Raw genomic sequence first — 22753 nt, 5'->3', positions numbered from 1 at the left:
GGAAATTACTGGAATCATTCAATCTATTCTCTCTTTTCGTGCGTCCATATCTTTGTATATGCAAACTCTTTTCATCTATTAAGAAAATATTTGTGGTAGGTTAAATGAAAATATACAATTATTAATACAATAGAGTACAGAGCTATATGTTAAAGGTGATTTTAAAAAAACAAACAAAAAAAAAACAGGTTGATTGTATCTCCCTTTACAATGCGGCGCATTTTCCTTGGTTTAAAGGCAAGAGGTAAAGTGTATAAGAAAAAGGCAGCCTGTTTAGTCGTCCAAAAGGCTGGTGCTCGAGGATTAGGCGATTGCTTTTGCTTCTGGTAAGAAAGCCTCCCAGTACTTTATGAGCTGGAGAGAAAGGAAACAGAGTCAGGGTCGTTCAAGACCAACAGACAAGTGGCTGTTCATATTTAGGATGTAAAACAGAGGCAGCTTTCATAGTTCTGAATCACTTTGTCAATAGACGGAACATTTACATTTTCTGAAATGAGACTACTGCTTTTCTCTGTTCTACATTATTAAAAAAAGAAAAAAAAAAGAAGAATATTTATGGCTTTGGGACCGTTTGTTGGACAAAATAAGCCATTTGAAGACATTATAATGTACTACTTTAATAAACGTATCAAGAGATTAATTCATAATACAATTGTTAGTTGAAGCCCTAATCTTTCCTTTTCCTTACATCCTGTTAAAATGTATTATTAATTCATAATTAAGTTATTATTAATGAAATAATGATTCTTTCTAAATAAAATCACCAGCTCCAAATCATCTTAATTCAAATCAAAAATCTATTCTGTGACATGACAGAACAAGGTTTACAAATGAGCGCTGACTGGTATGACAAGAAGAGTATTTGATTATGAAAATGTGAAATATTCATGTTCTCACCTGTTGCTGAGAGTGAAGCAGACACTCCATGTAGTTAATGATCTCTCTTTTGAAGTTCCTGGCCTTTTCTTTCTGTAGGATCAAATAAATAGAGAAAAAAAATAAAAATAAAATATCCACCAATCAGTAATGAATATCATTTTCAGCGGTCCAGTAACTATGAACGTGAAGAAGGATGAACATCCGTACGTCGAAGCGGCTGACTTCCTTGCGCACGGTGGCAGAAACTCTGTCGAAGTCTCTCTCGTACTGCGTCACCTTCACCTCCCACTGTGAACAAGAGGAGAGGAAAAGTCCCGGATCAGCGTATTCATGTAAGCAGCGATGCACAGAAAGTCAGAATTATAAGGGTCTCATACTTCTGACAAACAAAGTCAATTTTGAATCACAAAAAAAAAAAAAAAAATGACGACATTTGACATCTCAACATTTTGACTTAATGTCTCTGAAACTTTATTTTGAAAGTCCATATTTTGTTTGAGTAGCTCAACATTCCTTCTAACTTATAGACCTTTTTCTTTTTAATTGTGCCGCCGCTATCGAGCCTCTATACAATCAACACTCCATAAAATGCCTATGTTTGGTTATGGTGATGCAAGTATTACTTATGAATATTGATTATTAAAATCAGCCTCGTCAGACAGATTAAGTCAGATTTTGTGTGTATGAGCAAACCTAAACATTCTATATTGAAGCACTTTTCTACCAGAACAAAATAAATAGGAGTAATAAAAGTATTTTTCATTAGAACCATAACTGAAAAATGTAAAAATATAATATTTGCAGACAATAACCAAGTTATTAATAATTCAAGATAAAAGTGAACTCCATTAGTTTCAGCGTGCTCCATGTTTCTGATGACAGGAACAGTATGAAAGCTTTTCAAGTGGCTCATCCATTATTCAAACATCAAACCCCAGCCCTGAAGTCATGTCCACCCTGTGGCTTTTGGCCTGTGATGTCCGTACCTCGGCGATCTCCTCTTTGGCCAGCTGCAGTTTGTCGGGCTTGTTGGCCCACAGCAGTTTGGCCTCGGTCTCCCTCTTCTTCTGCAGCACGGTCTGAGCATCCTGCCAGCGCTGCCACGCCTTCATCCGGTGATCAAACGAGCCCTGCAGGCCGCGGACACACAGAGGATCAGTTCATGTTTCTATTTGGGGTTTTTTGTATTTGTTTTAAACCCCCATTAGAATAATACCAGATTCTGAAGTCCTCTTTTAGCCTTTGAATAAAGCACTGAAATGTTTTTTTTAAATGGACGAGCGGCAACATGATCTGAGAGGAATTTCAATGTTCAAGAAACAATTACTGATCACTTTCTACAATGTCTTTGTATACAGCAAACATACAACTTGTTACTTATTATAAACGTTCTGATAACACAATATGTTCATGTCAGACACAATAAAAGTTTTTGAGATCATAACGAGTGTAGGGATCAGCACAGAAATGTAATGTAATGACTCAAAACTCAACATTTCTAGTCTAATTTCACTCACATCGGTCTCAAGTCACCTCCTAACCGTTGAAAAGTGTTACTTTAACATTGGCCGTGATTAATTAAATTAAACTATCCAGAAAAAACGAAAAGATTTTCCCAGTACCCTCACGGCTCCAAGCAGGCGGATGTAGTCGGCGATGAGTTCTGCAAAGCTGAACGTGTCGTTTGTGGCCTGTTCCTGGTGCAACTGCTCCATCTTGTCCTCCACCTCTGCCAGCTGAGAGAGCGCTCGGGACAGAGCGGTGTTGTCCTCTGCGCTGCCCAGCATGGCCGTGCTTTTGGCAAAACTGGCTGTGTTCAACGACAGTTCTGGAGGGGAAGAGAGAGAGACGAACGTCTTAGAAAGACTTAGAAAGTTCTTAGTTCTTAGAAAGACCAAAAACATGAAAAACATGTATGTGATCATCTGGGTAAGCTACTTTGTGGACATGGGTTTGTGTATAAATATCACTTTCTATGGAGCACATTGGGAAAGAGATCTTAAATCTAACAGATACACAGAATACTTTTCTCATCTACTTCTACACAAGCAGAGGAGTCGCCCCCTGCTGGCCAGTAGAAAGAATGCAAGTTTAAGGCACTTTCACATGAGCTTCACTTTCATAATCAAGTTTATTGAAGGCTCATCTTTTAGTGGTTGGAAGGGGAGACGACGAACCTTTCCTGTGGACGACCAGAGACTCGACCAGCGCGTGGAGCTTCCTGAACTGCTGGTCTGCAGACTCCACCTCCTGCAGCTTCTCTTCAAACCACTGCAGCAAAAACACACGGAGAGTTTGTGCAAACTGCCACATCTGTTAGCTCTATTACATTACAAAAGCCACATCACCACAAACTGGAAAAAAACTGAAAAACATGTCACGTCCTATTGGGTCAAAAAAATGGATAAAATGTTGAATCATGCATTTGTATGATGATTGAACTTCAATACTTTGCTTACTAAAGTGAAATAAATATATATATATATATATATATATATATATAAAACTGAGTCTGAAGATGAGTCATAGAAACTTTATTCAATCTAAATACTTCTCCAGACTTTCTAGATTCATACCAGCAGCAAGTATGCAAACAATGGCTCTTTGGGGTCTTTCAGAGAAAAGTGTTCAGCTTAACAACACACAGGAAATCCAGTGCACTTTAACGCACTTATCTTTGTTCCCCATGTGCTCAGCTTGAATATGTGAATAGGCTCAGTGAAGGCATGCGTGTGGTACTTTGAGATCAGATCAAGAGGAAAGTCACAGCTCAGTTTCTTTATATAACAACTCTTTACAAACTGGTTCCTTGACCGGCTTCATCTTTAGTATTTAGTCAACTGTGCTATCAAACTAAATAAACAGTTAAAAATGCGTCTGATCATTTAAGCTTATCATGAATACTGTGTCGTAATAAAACAACACAAATGAAAATGTGTAATTCTTCTCTGTGCTAATTCTCATCAGGACACAAAATAAACAAAAAAAGTCATGAAACTAATGTTCTGATTAATGTCACGCTAGTCAAAAACATTAGCAGAGATCTTGAAATGTTCTGTTTTTTTTACTGGAGAATTCAGATTTCCTCACTACAGAAATGAATCTGCCGTTCCTGAGAAGCTCTGATGCAACAACGTGTCCGTTTACAGCTGAACTCACCACGTCTGACTCGTTCATCTTGATGGTCATTTTACTGACAGCGTCTGTTGCTTTGTTGATCATCTTCAGGAAGCCGGCGCCGCTCAGAGCCTGGGTGCTCACCGCTCTGGGCAACTGAAGGCATGAACGCATATTTCAACACAGCCATCACCAGACTGCAGTTATGAATATACTAAAGCTTCAGAGACACAACGGGATCAACAAGTGGTCAAACAATATTATTCTAAAAGTGCTCCCTAAACCTAAACACACATTTCTAAATTCAATGAAGGTCATAAAATCAGAAAGACCTTAAAGTATTAAAGAAAACTGTAAAAACATTTTTTTTTTTTTAATCACAAACCTTCACGGTAAACAAAGATTAAAAAAACCGACAACTCTTGATGAATTGAAATAAATTGGGGCCACGTTAGCAAAACTATATCAAATCATCAATTTACAAACTCTCACACAACTCGTACAGTACAAGTCTCATTCATCCAGTCGGGTGTAGTTTTGCTGTAGATTCTTCTATTCATCAAGACTTTGTTGGTGTTTTTTGATTTTCCGTTCGCTGCGGAGGCATGTGAGGAAAAACAACGCATGTATTCCTTGTGGCTCAGGCATAAAACTAAATAGATCCCCAAGACTCTCCAAACTCAATATGGGCTTACTTCCTCTCTCTCCAGGAACTCTCGAACATCCGGATCTTGGAGAAGTGATGGGTGATTTACGACCCTCTGGAGATATCTGTTGAATGGGAAAAATGCAAAGAAAAACCTCACTTTCCTGCTTTCTATGGGCAGGGCAACATCAGAACATTATGGTTTTGAAACTAAATTGTCATAAAGCAGATTGAATTCAATCTCTTCTCCTCTACCTCTCCAAAGCGGCTCTTCTTCTCTCAACAAAGTCTGTAGATGAGGAATCTTCCTTTCCCACCTTCACCTTCGTCATACCTGTGCAAGATGACAACCCTGCTTATAGCTGATGGAGAAAACATTTGAAGTTACAGTATCAGAGCAAACAGCAAAGCCAAGTCAGCCTACCCAGAATGCTCTTCTCTGGTGGCGGAGGCACGATGAATCCATTTGGTCCATGCTTTTCGGACAGCTTCTCGTAGAGGCCGAGGAAGTCGCTGAAGCGTCGCCTCACTGTAAATGTCTTGTTGCGGAACATGGGCAGCGGGGTCTGAAACACATTCAGTTATTGAGTTGGAGTTGATGTCCCTAAGAGGCTTCATTTTGGTGGATTACTATGAAAACGCTGATGTAATCTATGTTTGCCTTCCAAGACCAGTGCGTGGGCGTTTCCCCTACAAGATGCTGACCAGTATTTCCTCTTTTGACACACTGTTACCACACATGCAGTGAGTAACTGAGCCAACGTCCTTTGGATTAGAGAAGACCAACTTTAGGTCAAATGAAATGCTCCATTTCAGCAAGTTCTTACCTGTGTGGTTACTTTGTAGGCCATGTAAGCGTTCATCCCATCCCCTGGAAAACAAAAAGGATGAAAGTCAGAGCAAGAAATATTCATCATACGTCATCACTAGTTTCACTACTTGAGTCCTTTGCCTTCTTCACAAGTTTGAAATAATTAAATATAAACGTCAAGCACCTCAAAACAACCGTTGCTTGCTTGATGTTTATAGTAGTGCACAAACCAATGACTTGCCTTATTGCAATTAAATAAAGAATAAAACGGAATTTAAAAAAAAGAAAATATGCTTCACCTATTTTTTCAGGGTCTTTGACAGAGATAGCGATCTCAAATTTGTCTTCCTGCTCTTCTTCTTCCTCTTCATCCAACTGAAACAAACATTGAACAGAAAGTGTAACACTACCTGAAGTCACCAAACACTTCTACTGAACAAGTCAACTGAATTTTCTTTAGAATTGGGATAATTTTTAACAGTTTATTTTGAAATGTTTGAAATGCAAATTCTGATATTCCAGAAAACTTAAACTTGCAAATCCCTAAACAGTTGTCAGTGGTTACTACCTCCTCCAGGGAGGCAGACTGGGGCTTGGCCAGACTGGCAGCTGCCGACTCGGAGGGGGCGGACGCAGACGGTTTGGTCGTCACATCTTTCTTCCTCTCGTCCCGCGGACTGTCCAGAGAAAGCTCCACCGTGGCTTCTGTTAAGAGAGGAACAGGAAAGAAGCCAGACTGAGCTCATTACATGCTGAATGGAGATGTTCATTATTTACTTTACATCCTGGACTGTCTGGGACAAATAAATATGCACGTTCATGCAGGGACATGGACTCTGGTGTGTTTGTCCTTTTTTTGCTTTCAGCCTGTAGCTTAACACAATTCAGTCTCGTGTGGAGCAGTGCTTGTGAACTGAAGTCACAAGAACCTGTTTTATTGGAGAGTTAAAAGGGGAAGTCCACCGTTTGTACACACAAAAGGTCTGATTACAGGTGTTAAGGAGCACTACTGCACATGCAATAAAGTTGATAAATAGCCTAAAATAACGGTAATAGAGTCGGCAGCGGTTTGGTCTGAAGACTGGTAGTTTGAAAATGAAAAAAGTCTGGAGGTGTGGAGGGTGCACGACTAACAAAACACACTTTAATCTCTGACCGAACGGTCAGCGGTCAAGTTGCATTGTGGGTAATGCAGGCGCCAGGTTTTGACAAGGAAAAGATGCGTGGAGTTAAAAAAAAAAAGATTTTAAGGATTCTTTTAAACCGTCCATCATGAATCCAACGTTGTGTACTGCGATGCTAAATTCTTTTAAGATGTCGACCATGAAATTCATTTCCTGGTTTGAGTCCGGCAGTGAACCTTTGTTGCGTGTCATCCTCCGTCTGTCTCCATTCATTTCCTGTCAGCTTTCTACTGTCCGCTATCTCAGTACGGTAAACACACCTCCAAAGTGCAGTTATCTGTTGCACACCTGACTTTGAATGGAACTGTTCTCACATAAATCAACTGAAATAAGAGGATAAACAATTAAGAGTGTGAATGGTCTGCTCTATGCTGCTCTCACTAAATCCTAAAATCCTGATGATGTTACACAATAAGACAAAATTGTGGACCCACCAGCAAATATATCGGTCTCCTCTTCAGAGTGGACTCCGTTAGTCTTGGAGTTGACCGTGCTGGTCTGTTTGATGCTGGGCACCGTGGTGACGGCCTCCTCGGAGAAGATGTCAGCAGGATCACTGTCTTGCAGAGGACCGCCTGTGTCGCTGACGTCACTGGCAGCTTTGGTTGTGACGGGTTTGCTCTTCGGCTCTTTGCTGACGGGTTTCTTTGAAGCGGCCCCCAGCGGCTCACCGAACAGATCCTCGTCCGGTTCGCCGAAGAGGCTTTTCTGTAGCTGCTTGGCAGATTTGGTGTGCCGCGGTTCTGCGAACAAGTCGTTCCCCTCATCTTCGAACAGATCGACTGTCGCCCGGCTGGGTATTTTGGCTTCAGCAGCGGGTGGAGCATCACTCAGGAAGTCAACCAGAGGGTCAACGAATGTGTCGCTGGCAGGTGGCGTCTCACTGGCTGGCAAATCGTCACTGAGGTCGATAATGGAATCAGTGGACGTTTCTTTTGCTTCCTGCTCATCATCACTTCCTGTTTTCCCATCGTCAGGTGGATCCGTCACGTCGCTGGTCACTTCACCTTTATCCGCTGCTGCTTCAACAGTTACATCCGCCAACACGACTTCCTCTCGCGGAGCTTCAGTTTCACCTCCAAATATGTCAACAAAATCATCTGAGGGCTCATCTAGAGGGATTTCAGTTGTGTCTATAGCAGCGTTTGCGACGGCACTTTCAGCTTCAGGAGAGTCGGTTATGTTGTTTGAGAGGTCGACAAAGTCATCCGAGGGTTCGCTGACGACGTCGCTCGTTGGTTTGATTTCCGTTTGGCTGCCGATGGGCTCGATTAAGGGATTGATTTCCGTTTGGCTGCCGATGGGCTCGATTAAGGGATCATCCATGAGGTCACTGGGAGGCTTCATTAAAACATCGATGGGATGACTGGCAGGTGGCAGCGTGGTGTCCATTTCGGTCAGTGGAGGGTTGCTCTGGAGGTGAGGGGAAAAGGGAAAAAAGATGTTTTGTTTTAGAGTTTTGAATAGGGCTGTACCTAACAAGTATCTGTATTTTATTCATTTTTATTCAGAGTTATTCATCTGGACAATAAAATGACAGGCAATAGCAAAACTCCCACTGTGATGTCTTCCGATTGTTTGATTTGTCTGACAAACAGTCCAAAACACAAAGACATTAAAACTGAAGCAAATCTTCATATTTGAGAAACTAGAACCGTTGAATTCTGCTTCGCAAACAACTGAAATTATTAATCGATTTTAAAAATTGCAATCATTTTTTTTTTGTCAATCCGCTAATAGCTTAATCGCCTAATCCCCTTTCCTCACTTTGTCGAATGTATTCCATGACTGTCATTGTTACAGTCTGGAAGGAAATACTTCAACCAAAACATTATTTTCAAATTTGTACTTTTGTTCTATCACAAGGAATAAAGCTTCCAAAACTAGACAGAAAATAGAGAGACGCTTCCTCATTCCATCAACTTAAAATCAAAATGTCAAAACCTTCTTAAACTGTCGCTGCAGCATCGTCCAGGTCTCTGGAGTTCAGTTGTATGATATTTACATGACGGACGCATTTACTTTGAATAAAATACTGCAAAAAAAACTTCCACAAACTCATCAGCAATAGTCACAGCCTAACACATTTATATTTTGCCAGATGACACTCTTGGAAGCTCAGAAGAACAACATGTTTATCTACTTCCAGGCTACCGGGTTTGTAGCCGATAACAAACATAATCCTTTGAAATGAAAAATGAAGTAGCTCGTAACAGAAGAAAAGCAATCTCATGGTGAAACCTTGTATCATGTCTCTGAAATAGCTTTCTCAGACAAGTGGTTGTGAAGAAGACAATAGGTACTTCTAGCTGAAAGTAATACAACAGTCCTGCAATAAATTCCACTTTCGTAAAGATTGTAAAGTTCAGGTTTATTTGAAACATTTATAGAGAGGTGTTGATTAAACTTTATGATCATTGTGGAGGCAGCAGATGAATAGCATGGTTTTATACTGAGAGGTGTAATATTTAGTCCCTCACTGACAAAAACATGAGAGACACCTCTCCACTTGGTGCATCTAGTGAACTGGCCAAATGAATACGACGCTTCCTCATACCATAAATGTTAACAACATCAAAATGTCCATAAATCTTCTTAAACTGTTCCTGCAGCATTATCAGAGTCTCTAGTATCCTGTTGTGTGGTCTTTACGCAGGAGTTTTCACTTCAATATTGCTAAAACACAACTTCCACATTGCTAAAACACAACTTCCACAATCTCATTGTGTTATGGTGAGGTGTAATATTTAGTCCACGCCCACATTAGAAACAACTGTCAGCGGAGGTATAGTGTAAATAACTCATCAAAGGCTTTGGGTGTATGTGGTTGCTAATTATCACATTGAGTAATACTCTGTAAATAGATTCTTAACACAGAGCATTTAAAAAAAAATAATACAACAAACAACTAGGCCCAAGAGCTCAATAATTAACCAATAATCACGTCCATGTTTCAGTATGAGGCCACTCTGAATGCATCTCCAAACATTACATCAGCTAAAAAAAATGTTTTTTCAAACGCAACATTCACAACTTGCTGAGTAATGTTTTCCATGGAGCAGTGAAAAAAAAAAAGAAAAAAAAAAAAAATCACAGTACAGCAACTTTCCAATCTCTCCTCTGAACTTTGACTGTGGGAAAACATCCGGGTTCTGACCACGTGACCACAGCCACTGTCCTGTCATGTCATGTGACTCACATGACAGAAGGCTGCGAGAGCCAGCTTTTTTTAATCCTCATTCAAAAAAAAAATTAAAAAAGGAAAGTGAATTTCAAACCACTTATTTCTATGAATAAATTGATCCAAGATGATGTGAACTTTCACAAAACAAGCAACACAGACCACATTCCCTCCAGACTGCTAACATTTAGCTGCTGCTCGCTTCATCAATGCATGGCGTAAACGTCTGCACAAGAGGATTATAGTGCAAGTTAACCTCGAAATGTAGAAGACATTTCTGCACAGGAAACATCCACATATCACGAGCCAAGTAGGAACTGCTATGAGATGCATTCACGTCATCTCGGTTGCCCAATCGACATGATAAAAATCACAGCTAGCAATGCAACTTTTCAGGAAGAAATCAATACCAAAATGGGCGTTTGTGTTACAACAGTGTTAAAAGATCACCACAGAAGATGTTTAAAAGCAATAAATCTGTGATAGAAGGTGGGGTTTATGCATCAAAATACTCCATACTGCTTTGATCCTTTGAGTCGCAGTCAACTTTATTTATTTGACCGTTTCCTCAACGTTAAAACAAGCTAAATGTGTGTCAACCACCTTCCAAAAACTTTTACTTAAAGCGTCCCATTAGCTCTCTTCGCTGTGACGTTATAGCTCACTAGTCTTTTTGCAGTTCGTGTCAGTTAGCCAAAAACATCAGCGGCAGCTTAGCTTAGCGTGAACACCCGACGTTATTAGCTCCGTTCAGACATACTGTGCTCATGAAGAGGTCGTCCACTTCTTCTTCATCGTCGTCGTCGTCTTCTTCTTCTTCGTCACTGTCTCGGCCTCTGACTTCTTCAGGGTCCAGCACATCTTGGTCCTCGGAGTCGGGGAACGGAGGTGGACTGCGCTCCGAGCTGGTCGCCATCTTCAATCTTCTTATAAAAAACACACACACACGCGCGCACACACACTCACGCGGGGAGGCAACCGTCAACTGCTCGCTGCTCGCACGGACGTATCTCGCGTGAAGCTAAAGCGCTGCAGGGCACCTGAAGATTGGAGCTACAACTTAACGCGAGCAGAGTGCGCGAGTGAGTGTGGAGCTCCAGGACGTGCAAACGGCCGCTGTCTTTTTTCCCCTTTTTTTCCTCCCCCCTCCTTTACTTCCTGGTTAGCTTCGCTGTTAGCTATAGCAGTCATGAGACAAATGCAGCGGTTGCAACAGTATCACAAGGACCTGGACTGGTGTTGTGGTTTCAATCTGTGCCCATATTAGAGACGTCCGGGGGGGGTGATGTTTCGTCACGTGCATAGCGGAGACGCGGAGGCACGAGAGCCGCTTCTCACAGGTGTGACCTACCTGGAGCCAAACGAGAGGGACCCGGATGAAGGTAAGAGTTTGTTGATACTGTGAGTTTAACTTTATTTTATTAACACGATATTTGATTTGATAAGCAGACACGCAAGCAGCGAGACGACACATTACTCAGTAGTTCTCACCTTATTTAGAGGTAATGAGGTTTTGTTCTTTTATAAACATATGTTGTCCATGCAGAAGAAGAACAAACATGATTTGTAGTGCACGACACAACCTATAAAGAGCTGATACCACTTACTGCTTTTAAATCTAATATTTAAACAGGCAGGTTGCCAAAAATGTCAATGTTTTTTAAATTAACTCGGTTACGTCACTGTCTCTTAACTTTTAGTTTCTTTTAACTTGTCTTGAAAAATAGATTTTTAATCTCAATGGGACTCTCCTGGTTAAATAAAGGTTTAAATTAAAAAATCCCTCAGAAAACCAGCTCTTGTTTCTAAGTACATTTACACAACTATAACTGTTACTTCAGTATAATTTTGAGGAACTTGTACTTAACTGTGAACTTTAATACTACTTCCTACTATTACATTAGAGCCCACTACATTTCTATGACAACTGTACTGACTACTATATAAATAGGTAGCCTACATTTACTCAAGTACTGTTCTTGAATACAGATTTGAGGAACTTTACTCGAGTATTTCCATTTAATGCTACTTTCTACTATTACTCCTCTTCATTTCAGAGGGAAATATTGCACTCTATTTTACTGCACTGCATTTATTTAACAGCTAGTTACTCTTCATGATTCAGATTTTATACAAACAAAACATATAAAAGATTATAAAATGCAATGCATGCAGATTGTGAAGGGTATTTTTCCACTATTTTCTCATTTTTACAGAGCAAACCATCAATTATTGGGCAAATAATGTGCAGATGAATTGATAATACAATAACTGTCAATTGTAGCCTGCCTTAAATTCCTCTGCTGATTTATTTTCTCAATGAATCACTTAATTGTTGTGTCTAATCAGTCAGAAAGTAGTGATTTCTACAACTTTATCTGAAGTGACAATTTCGTCTACGTGACCTCATATAGAGGTGTTGAGTGCTGTAATTACTGGATAATAAGACCAGCCTCTAAATGTGTGGCCTGACATGTACCAACAACAAAATAACATCTTAAATATCCCTTTACATCTGGGGGCCTCTGTTTCCTTTGACCTGTTTGTGTGTGTGTGTGTGTGTGTGTGTGTGTGTGTGTGTGTGTGTGTGTGTGTGTGTGTGTGTGTGTGTGTGTGTGTGTGTGTGTTTTTTGCTGCTTTTTAGGAGAAATCATTTTCGACAGGAGCACGTCAAACATCACATGTGATGCTGGCGGGAGCGCAGAAAGAAGATTAACATATGAGGAAGCAGTCGAGGAAGCAGGTTTGATGGTTTTGTCGTTACCTTTGGCTGTCGTTTTTTGTGTTGTTATTGCTGTTTTGGTGGGGGGGTTACATCTTTCTAACCTAAAGTGTCTGTTGACTGTCACGAGCAGGGCAGCTACACTAACACCACTGTTGAATGTATATGCAAAATAGGCCCGTAAAGAGGTCGGGTGATTGTTTAATGGATAACTTCTGGCTCTTTGTTCTGTCTGTGGCTCTCAGGGTTCGGTGCGTTCCACTGGCTGCTGTTGGTGGTGTGCGGTTGGGCCAATGCCAGCGATGCCGTGGAGATCCTCTGCGTGTCTTTTCTGCTGCCAACAGCGCGCTGCGACCTGCAGCTGAGCTCTTCAGACATGGGCCTGCTCACCGCCAGCATATTCCTCGGTGAATCACAATCGTTCAATTAAACGGAGCTGAGGTCGATCGACAGAGAAGTGAATCGGCAATCATTGCGAAAATCGATTATCGTTTTTATCGGGGGGGGTTTTTGCATGTTACAGACTAAATTAATCAAGGAAATAATCAACAGATTGGTCGATAGTGAAAATAATGGTTTGTTGGGACAGCATAGAAGAGGTAAAGCTAGATAATAACGAAACAAAAAAGAGCCTAAACTGTTAAATCTAGTTGTAAAATCGTCACAAAAGGAAAATAAGACCTCAGTTGAGTCTGAGAGCTGAATGCTGATGTTTGCATGTTACTGTCTTACTTCCTGTTTTCTAGGAATGATGGTGGGGGGCTACACGTGGGGATACCTGGCGGACCAGAGGGGGCGGCGCAGGGTCCTGGTCGTGTCCCTGACAGTTAACGGGGTGTTTGGAGGTCTGGCCAGCGTGGCTCCGTGGTTCTGGCTCTTCCTGCTGCTGCGGTTCATCAGCGGCATCGGGTGAGCACAGGATTTGAATATGATTTACATTTTTTTTTTAAATATGTTTTTCCGTGCTTGGAGAGATACAAATGAAACCAACAGGTCTCGGTTTTTATTCTTACAGAACCTCCATGTTCCTCCATGAAGGCCTTTTAGGGAAAACAACAGTCTCACTTTAGTTGTGCCCTCATTTGACCAACCACTGTTTGACGTCCAAAATGAGTTAACGGTAGCGAATAAGTACACAAGAACAACTTTTTTTTTGTTTACCTCTGCAGGGTCGGCGGGTCGATCCCTGTTATCTTCTCGTACTTCTCAGAGTTCATGCCCCGACTGAGGAGAGGCGCAATGATCAGCGCTCTGGCCACCTTCTGGATGGCAGGAAACATCCTGGCTGCAGGTGGGAGAATATATCCATAAAACAATGTCAGTGTTGCGGGATCAAAAACACAATTTCACCAAAAGTTGTAAGCACAAAATTTAGAAAAATACACAAACATAACAGAGAGAAATAATATCAGAGTGCAGGAAGAGGCAGAAAAGCTACTGGGCTTATTTGAAGCTCCGCCTAAATGTTAACATTTCACAATATTAAAGACAACACAAAATTCCATTTTGTTTCTTTGATCTTTCTACAAAACTGAAACATTCTAGTGGAGTTTTCTGTCACACCACATCATTTTACCGAAATATCAGAGCAGTTATTTTGTTCGCATTTAACAACAACCTATAAGCTTAAGTGTTATAGATTCCATATGTGAAAAGCAAAAAACATGCCTCAAAAATAAGATGTTTTGATACATTTTCTTTAAAAAAAAAATTCATATTCATTTGTCATTTTGCCTTTTTATTTGATAACAGCTGTAGAGATGCAGACAGGGCTACAAAGCTCCAGAACCGGACACATTGCAGTCATATAGTCCAAGTCTGAATCACTAGAAACTACAAACACGTCTACAAATTGCAATTCAGTCTCGGCTCGTAGTCGTAGCCAAAAGAATAATAATTTGGGGGCTGAAATCCCAAAGCTGGATCAATACCAAGTTTAGTCAAATTGTTCTCACCTTTAAAAACCTTGATGGTATCTTTACATCCTTCAAACACAAAGATTTTGACACGTAAACTTTAGGGTGAAAGCAGGAACTTCCTTGGCAGGCGCTTTCAAAATAAGAGTAGTAGTTCAATGTGTTTATCAAAGAGTGACTGTCTTTTTGTCTGCAGGTCTGGCCTGGTTGGTGATCCCAAGAACCTGGGCACATTTCTCACTGAGGACCCTGGACTTCCAGAGCTGGAGACTGTTCGTGGTGCTCTGCTCTGTTCCCAGCCTCACCTCAGCCCTCCTCTTCCGGCTGCTCATGCCCGAGAGCCCCAAGTTCCTCATGGAGGTATTTAAAGGCCCGGACTAGTTCTGGTGTTTGCAGCCTGCTTTTTTTTTTTTTTTTTTAATTGTTTTTCTTCCGAGCTGTCTTTAAGATTTTGGTCCTGTCTTTGCCAGGCGGGTCGGGAGGAAGAGGCGATCCGCGTTTTCCAAGTGATGTTTAAGCTGAACATGAGGGGAACAGGAAAGGATTTACCAGTATGAACTCCTTATCATTGATTAGTGGACACATTGAACATGTGATGTACACATTTGTAGCACAGGATAGAGATTTAAATGATGAATAACAAACAGAAAAGAGGAAATCAAAAGGGAAGTGAAAGTACATTGTGTGTGTGTGTGTTTTTTTTAATAGCTCTCTAAACTTGTCCTTCATTTGAACTCTTTTGAAGGAATTTGGTTTATGCACCAGCTCCAAGCAAAGAGGGGAACAGGAGGAGACCAGAACCCGGGGCTCACGGGGAGAGAGACTGGCCCGTATTGTGAAAAAGGTAACGTCACAAACCTCGACATCCGCAGAGATGATTTCACGTTCTGCTGCGTACATTGAAGGGCGATGCCTGTCTTCTACATCTTCGTAGACCCACAGGGACCATCACTGTTCAATAGGTGTCTACAGCATGGTTCTATGCAAGTTTACTGTGTGGTTATTGGATTTGACACATTTATTTAAGAATATTCAACGTTTCAGCACAAATTGGCACAAACAAGTTGACAGTAAGACTGGACTGTTGGTAATACTTCTTATTCCTTTTATTTATAATTAGTATAGTTCTTTTGTTATTTCATAAAACGTCATTGTCATTTTAAATAACGTCTTTGGTTTGACTTGCAGGTCTTGATGCCTATTAAACAGATTTTTAATGGGCCGCTGAAATCCAGGAGCATCGCTCTGCTCATCGTCTTCTACTGCATCTCCTTCGGGTGAGAAACCATCTGCACCTCCACATGTGGACTGAAGAGCATCTGCAGTGGAACTGGAGCTCTCCTTTAAGATCCGTGTTGCCAGAATTGTCTACAAACTCGGTGTCTTTCAACGCCGCTGATGTGACATATCTACAGCAGGCAGCTCTGCAGCTCTAAATGACAGCGAGAGATAACCGTTGTGCATATTTTATCTTCAACAACCAGAAATCGTGATACTTAACTGCAAAAACAAGTTCATCTGTAACAACTTGTGTGACTTTTGAATCATGTTACTGTAGTCTCAGGGTAGCACTTGTACATCTAAGTATATTTTCACATTAAAAACTGTCTGTACTGTACCATTTGTTGTAATCGAACAGCTAAAATCTCTTTTTTAATGTGTGTGTGTGTGTGTGTGTGTGTGTGTGTGTGTGTGTGTGTGTGTGTGTGTGTGTGTAGTTACTACGGACTATGGATGTGGTTCCCGGAGCTGTTTGAAAGAATGGAGAACGGCGGCTCGCCCTGCGCCAACATGTCCCTCCCGTCTTCACTCCGCAACCAAAGCTGCTACCCGGTCAAGACGGCAGGTGTGTATCTGGGATGACAAAGAATTTCTGCAGATACATTTTAAGATTTTACTGCAGGCGGCAAACGCAGAACGCGACGTTGAAGCACAAGTTTAGAGCTCGGCCGCAGAAGAAAATATGGAGTTTGAGAATGAGGTTAAATCATCATTAGTGCAATTACATTACATCTCATGAAAGGACTTACAAATAGAGTTAGAAGAGGTATTGATATTATTTAGAGAGGTGTTTAAAACAAAAGTAACCCAAGGGAGGAGAGAAGTGAACCTGAGATAAAGGAAATTGCTCAGGGTGTGTTTAGACTTGCAAACAAATGACTTTGCATTTGTTTAAAGGCAAAGAGCAGCAGATCAGATTAATCCTCACAGACGTGCTCCTGGGACTTCTGTTGTTTGAGTATATTGAGTTTTCTCTCTGAATTGGAGGCTCTAGAGTTCCTCTAGATGTGAATGCGGTGTGTCCGTGTTTTTGTTGACCTGCATTAGAACGTATTTGTAATGCTTTTATTTACGGGTCTGTCATTTTCTTATCATTTCAAACACGTCTAATGGATTTGGTTGTCATTAAAAATAGAATAGTGACAGTGTTCAGTAGCTACACTTCCATTTAATTGAATTAACTGTTTGCCTGACCTATAGACTAACCTGTAGGCCAGAATACAATTCATAATATATTAATAATGAAATGAACCCCACTGCATGCTGGGATAAACTCCAGCCCCCAGCGACCAAGAAGCTGAATAATGTGGAATAGAAAAGCGATGAATGGATGTTTTTTGTATTTTACCTTCCTCGCCCGACAGTGTATATGGAGGGCTTCATCATTGCTGCATCAAACTTACCGGGAAACATCTTCACCATTGTCATGATAGACAGACTAGGAGGAAAGGCTCTACTGTGTGAGTCTTTCAGTATTTTTTGACTATGAATCACTATTTTATCAACATTTCTGCACTTCTACCACAAGATCAATGCTGCTGAGAAATGTCCATCCACATAACCAGCTATCTTTTTAATCCTTGAGTGTCCCTAAATCTCCCCACCTTCCTTGCTGTGTCTCCAGCCTGCAGCCTGCTGGTGTCCAGTCTGAGCATCTTCCTCATCTACGTGGTCCAGACCAAAATCCAGAGTCTGGTCCTGTCCTGCGTCTTCAGCGGCGTGTCCGTGATCACCTGGAACGCCCTGGACGTGCTGGGAACGGAGCTCTACCCGACCCAGCTACGGTAACGCGTCGTAAAGCTCAGGTTCAGCAAAGTGCATAACGGAGGCTTTAAACACGGCGGTTTAGATTCATCTGTCAATTTGGATTTTCGCACTTCTTAACTCGCTCTGTTTTGATTAAATCCATCAGCAGCTGCTCACCTGTCCTGGTGTGTCTCTCTTCTTCCCTGCAGGTCCTCTGCTCTGGGTTTCTTCACCGGCGTGGGCCGAGTGGCGGCCATCATGGGCAACGTGGCCTTCGGCCGGTTGATGGACACGGACTGCGCCGTGCCGGTCCTGCTGGTGTCGTTTCTGCTGCTGACCGGAGGCCTGGTGGCTCTTGTGCTTCCACAAACCAGGCAGACTGAGCTCACCTGATCCCTTTTTCAGATCTATATTACAATTTGAATATGAAAACATCCTCTAAACGTCCTGATTGAAGCAGACTCGAGGATCACTGTGTTTGTTCTCTGATCGGTTCTGCATCTCAAGTGGATGTTTGAATCCTGTGCCTTCTGTCATCTTTCTGTGCCTTATTTTTTTTAATCCAAAAAATGCCACCGATAAGAGAAGAGAAGAGAAGAGAAGACAGTCTCCACCTTCTAAGAACTATTATTCAGGAAAGTGAGTAAGGAGAAAACGCGTATATATTGTGAGCTCTTGAGGAGTTAAATCCTTTTTAGAAGAGAGTATGAAGGACAACTTCAGAAAGTTTCTAAACTCCACAAAAATCTTATCTTCTAAGTCAAAGCATCATGTTGAACATCATGTTGAGGGTCTGGAGAATAATCAGTGATTGGATTAGAGGCTCATTTATACAAATGTTTGTGTCAAATTGAACTTAAAAGGATCAGGAAGGATGTTTCCGGCTTCTAGGCGTCGTCTCTGATTACCTGCTTAGTCGAGAGTTTTGCAATTAGTCAAAGAAATGAAGAACGCTGCACATTCCACATCTGTTTTACTTTGTGATTTACTATTTAAACGGTCTTTCGTGATCATTTCAACATCAACAAAGCTGTTTTTGTCCTTTTTTTAAAAACTCTATATCGTGTGTACGTCTATGCATACCGTGGCTTTGAGAGGAGACTCTGCACAAACTGGACCGCAGCAGTTCAGCGATCCTGTGGAAAACACTGAAACACTGAACACTGGTGGTGTAGGAAGTATTCAGTTAACTAAAAATTACCAATACAACAGTAAAGAAATGCCTCACTATAAGTAAAAGTACATAAATAAAATATATATATATATATATATATATATATATATATATATATACACATACATGTATACACGTACATGTATACACGTGTGTCCGACAACATTAATGGAAAGAACCCTACAGAGGAATTAAACATGTTCCTACCTTGGTAGAAAAGTAACCCTTCTAGTACTTCACTAAATGTACTTTCTCTAACTGTTGAACACAACAGAAAATGAGGTCGTCCCCTGAAATGTTCAGACATTTTTAGGACAGATTATGGAGAATGATTTGAGTAAATAACATACGACACATGTATCTGTATTTTTTTTTTTATTTGTATAATAAATAAACTCGTAATACTTCAGGACCACATTTCACAACCACACACACTTTGAATGAAACACTTTGGATATTTGAAAGCCGATGCAGGTAAAAAAAAAAAAGAAATCGCAAGACATGATTTCAATCATTTTATCCAGCTGTTTCTGTGAAAGCAATCTCTTTTTCAGTGGATCTTTACATTAGAAGTATAATTTCTTACTCTTTACATTCTTCATCATGACTGTGATGCAGTAAATATCAGGTCTGAGTGGTTTAATGGTAAACAATGCAACAGGTACAAAAAAAAAAAAAAGGCCGAAATAAAAACGTCCACTGCTGCTGACGCTCAGGTTTTCTATGACAAGGGCTGAAGTCAGACTGTGACGTACTCCTTTGGTAAAACACATTCTCCAACAGTGAAACAATAAATAAAAACACAGATATTGTGTTAAAAGATAAGAAACATGCAGCCGCTGGACACATGAGGGTCCACAACAACAACAACAACAACAACAAAGAAGAAGAAGAAGAAGAAGAAGAAGCCACATGACTTCTGACCTGAAAACCAAACAGAAGGCATGAAAACGGTCTCGCCTGACAAATGATATCAATGTAAGACTCAATTTGAAAGTATCTCACGTTATTATGAGCACCATTATAATCTAGAGATATATATATAGATATATGTATATATATCTATATATATACAATCTATCCTCATAAACTAAACAGTCACCTTCACACAGAATCGGGTGGAAATCAGATTTTAGTGAAAGTCTGTTTATGTAGTGAATATAAGATGTTTACGGTGAGTGTTACAGCGGGGAGGGCTACTTTTTAATCCTAAATGAATATGAAGGAAATTTTCCATCCAGGTGAAAGTTAGATGAGAAGATTGAAACCACTCTTAGTATGTCAATAAGCAGCTAGCACAGCCCGTTAGCTTAGCATAAAGACTGGAAACACCTCTAATCACTAATTAACACTTGTTTGTTTAATTCAGACACATTCAAGGCCCAATGAGTAAGATTTTCCTAAAAAAAAAAAAAAACAATATATCGACTCATATGAAAATAATCCGTGAATTTTCTTATTTTGTTGTGTTTGGGACGTTTCTGGGCATCAACCTCCAGATGTTCCAGATGCTACTCATTGTGCCTTTAAGTGGAAAAACGACACATTTTGGAAAGAGCTAGCTGGAATGCTAGCTGTTCTAAACGGAGCTAACCGTCATGTTTGTACGTTGACACGAGAGCGATGTCGATCTTCTTCATCTGACTTTGAGTTCGCCGAAGCTCGAGAATTTGGTGACTAATGTTAAACAGATTTGTTTCAGTAATTACATTAAAATTACCGAAATTTGTTCTCGGGCAATTTATAATTAAATGTAAAATGTAAGACTTTTAAATCTCGTAGCAGTCGACCAATATAAAAGGTTTTCTACTTATTGTCCAGTGTTTATTATTTTAATGTGCTTCATGATGAGTTCAAGTCAAGTGTCATTTTGAGTCATTTTAAAAACAGCAAATTAAATGTTCAGTGTCATCACGCCCACACACACACACACACACACACACACACACACACTCACACCTTACTTATAGTAGTACTGTATTACATGTTGCAATACATACAATAACATTTATACATCTTCAGTTTCTATAAATGCCCCACTTATTGTAATGAACATGTGCACTATGACAGCGAGGCAGATGCTTGAAATCGCAGAATTTGAGATGAAGATCCGTCTTTATTCCCAGGAGCAGTTTTCAACTAACAAAGTTTATTGTGCCAAAATGGAATGACTCAGTTATAGGTAGTTGTTGTCTCAGTGGAGCCTTCATGCTACATTCAAGTAATGACTTCAAATAACTGGACGAGAATAGATTATGCCGATCGTGCGGTCTGTGTTTTATTGTGGTGACGTGTTTAGGGGGAATTTATTCCTACATGTAAAACATTACTTCTATTATTTAACTTAAGCTGAAACTGGTGGGACAGATGTGGGCATCCACTATTTAAATAATTAGAATTAGTTACTTGGGGCACCTTATTTCTAAATAAAATGAACTTTATGGGTGAATCTTAACACACGGTTCACTAGCTTTGTGTTTCAGGGACGTCAAGCTGCATCTCATGGCCTTCCTCAGCAGATGGAGTTGTTATCACATGACTTAAGTATGTAAGTGAGATCACGTTATGACAGGGGGTCATACTTTGGAGTCTATCATTGGATGTGAAAGGACTCCTTCATCATCCTGGAGGATTGGGATGGTTTACTGAACAGCATTCATTCACTTTTAAACACAAAACTCCCAGAGAACTTGAGGTCTGATCCAACTCTACAAACTTCTTATACTTCAAGGCTTAAAACTGTCTTTTATTAAATTAAATTTGAGACAGTTGATCTTATCTTGAACTTAATATAATGTAAACAAAACCCTGATCTTTTACTAAACCTCACCATTTAGCTTTATTGCTTAAACCCAAGGAGATTTCTTTTTCCTTTATACTACGTCACCTGACTTCCTCCTTTGCTCCTGTCATACTTACTACAGCCACTAGAGGGTGCTTAACAATAAACGTAAATATGGGTCATAATAAGCTGCTGTCTCTTATTTTTATCTTCCATTTTTCTAATCTACTTGACTTATTTTGTGTGTATTTGTCTTATGTTTCTTGTATATCTTGTCCTCATGCCTTTATATGTATTTTGTTAATCACTTTGAATAGCAAATAAACTCGCCTTTCCTTCATTCAGTCACTGCATCCGCTGAGAAGAAGACCACAAGATGTGGTTGAAAGCTTCGAAAACATTAAGTAAGCCGACCTTGCGTTTCGCTCACCTCTTGTCCTGTTATTCAGCGAGCAAATTCTGCTCAATTATTTCACACCAGATGAGTCGATGCGGGATCATTTTCATTTTAAGTGGATTTAAGGTTTAGAAGATGCACAAATCTCTTTTTTTTATGTTAACTCAGAAACTAGAGTCAAATTGGCTCCTCATGGAAGGAAAATAAGTTGCAAAATAAGTATTTTTGGATAACGTCATGTAAGAAACTTTAAAAGGGAGAGAGGGATTTCATATCAGGTCATGTCTGATTGTCGTAAACATCGCGTACAGCTGTGGCATTCAGTGAATATAGGAGTCATTTCTAAAAGTGTAGGGCTCTTTAACAAAACAACAAGCTGGAGCTCTGGAAACTTCCTCGCTGACGCTGCTGCTAACAGGAGAACGGAGGAGATGCTACACGTGTGATGGACGATATGCGAGAGGTGAGTTGAGGTGAGGGGGCAGAGGGAGGAAGCTCACGCGTCACTGCGTCAGAGCCAGGAGGATGTCCTTCACCAGCATCGTGCCGATCACCATCTTCTCACAGTTGACCGTCAGCTGGGCGTCTCCTTCCTCTTTGGTCGCCACGGTGGCCAACACCAGGCTGCCGCTGGTCACCGTCCGGCCCGCGAACCTGTGGACAGGAGGACCAGGAGGAGGGACAGGAGGACTGAGGTCAAAGCGGCAAAGATCGGAAGTAAAAGATGAAGCCACAGAATAAAGGAGGGACAATGAGAGTCAATCAGCAGGTGTGTCAACAACTGTGCACAAAAAGGAACTTTTAAACATCATGACGCTGTGAAGAAATATGCTTTCCTAACTACATTTCCTCAAGTACTGTACTTGAGTGCAATTTTGAGGTACTTGTACATGGCTTGAGTATTTCCATTTTCGGGT

General features: G+C 40.6%; 3 protein-coding genes across 6 annotated transcripts in view; 1 reads left to right on the top strand and 2 right to left on the bottom strand.

The window, feature by feature from the left end:
* snx1a (sorting nexin 1a) overlaps window positions 1-10751 on the bottom strand; it is a 12996-nt gene extending 2245 nt beyond the window's left edge. Inside the window, exons 1-15 of the mRNA XM_068722838.1 lie at window positions 10579-10751; window positions 7072-8050; window positions 6022-6158; window positions 5753-5828; window positions 5470-5513; window positions 5067-5208; window positions 4898-4976; window positions 4692-4767; window positions 4039-4152; window positions 3057-3150; window positions 2502-2707; window positions 1866-2009; window positions 1087-1167; window positions 898-969; window positions 1-354 (exon numbers count right to left, since the gene is read on the bottom strand). The exon at window positions 1-354 is cut by the window's left edge and continues 2245 nt beyond it. Of these exons, the coding sequence (XP_068578939.1) occupies window positions 304-354; window positions 898-969; window positions 1087-1167; window positions 1866-2009; window positions 2502-2707; window positions 3057-3150; window positions 4039-4152; window positions 4692-4767; window positions 4898-4976; window positions 5067-5208; window positions 5470-5513; window positions 5753-5828; window positions 6022-6158; window positions 7072-8050; window positions 10579-10734 (2451 nt within the window). The 5' untranslated portion in view covers window positions 10735-10751 and the 3' untranslated portion in view covers window positions 1-303. The remainder of the gene's footprint in view (window positions 355-897; window positions 970-1086; window positions 1168-1865; window positions 2010-2501; window positions 2708-3056; window positions 3151-4038; window positions 4153-4691; window positions 4768-4897; window positions 4977-5066; window positions 5209-5469; window positions 5514-5752; window positions 5829-6021; window positions 6159-7071; window positions 8051-10578) is intronic.
* Window positions 10752-11069: 318 nt separating this feature from the next.
* Window positions 11070-18448, top strand: sv2 (synaptic vesicle glycoprotein 2). Its single transcript, XM_068722839.1, has 13 exons — window positions 11070-11200; window positions 12463-12561; window positions 12786-12947; window positions 13287-13449; window positions 13710-13831; window positions 14653-14816; window positions 14927-15007; window positions 15202-15300; window positions 15645-15733; window positions 16175-16302; window positions 17102-17197; window positions 17362-17521; window positions 17693-18448. The coding sequence occupies exons 1-13, from the start codon at window positions 11104-11106 to the stop codon at window positions 17874-17876; spliced, it is 1644 nt and encodes a 547-aa protein (XP_068578940.1). The 5' UTR covers window positions 11070-11103; the 3' UTR covers window positions 17877-18448.
* A 573-nt stretch (window positions 18449-19021) lies between these two features.
* Window positions 19022-22753, bottom strand: part of LOC137881093 (AP-3 complex subunit beta-2) — a 39115-nt gene continuing 35383 nt past the window's right edge. For all 4 annotated transcript variants that reach the window (XM_068722833.1, XM_068722835.1, XM_068722834.1 and 1 more), the window contains exon 27: window positions 19022-22490. In XM_068722833.1, coding sequence (XP_068578934.1) covers window positions 22340-22490 — 151 coding nt within the window. In that variant the 3' untranslated portion in view covers window positions 19022-22339. The remainder of the gene's footprint in view (window positions 22491-22753) is intronic.

Source organism: Cebidichthys violaceus, unplaced genomic scaffold (genome assembly GCF_023349555.1).
Source record: "Cebidichthys violaceus isolate CVI_PGR_0920_01 unplaced genomic scaffold, fCebVio1.0.p SCAF_3, whole genome shotgun sequence".
In the NCBI taxonomy this organism is placed as follows: domain Eukaryota; kingdom Metazoa; phylum Chordata; class Actinopteri; order Perciformes; family Stichaeidae; genus Cebidichthys; species Cebidichthys violaceus.
This window is presented reverse-complemented; position numbering and strand designations above follow the sequence as displayed.

Excerpts from the sequence above, each read along its gene's own strand:
- sv2 (XM_068722839.1), top strand. The coding sequence starts at position 11,104 with ATGTTTCGTCACGTGCATAGCGGAGACGCGGAGGCACGAGAGCCGCTT. Across the intron at positions 11,201-12,462 it reads CGAGAGGGACCCGGATGAAG|GAGAAATCATTTTCGACAGG; the intron begins GTAAGAGTTTGT and ends GCTGCTTTTTAG. Across the intron at positions 13,832-14,652 it reads AGGAAACATCCTGGCTGCAG|GTCTGGCCTGGTTGGTGATC; the intron begins GTGGGAGAATAT and ends TTTTGTCTGCAG.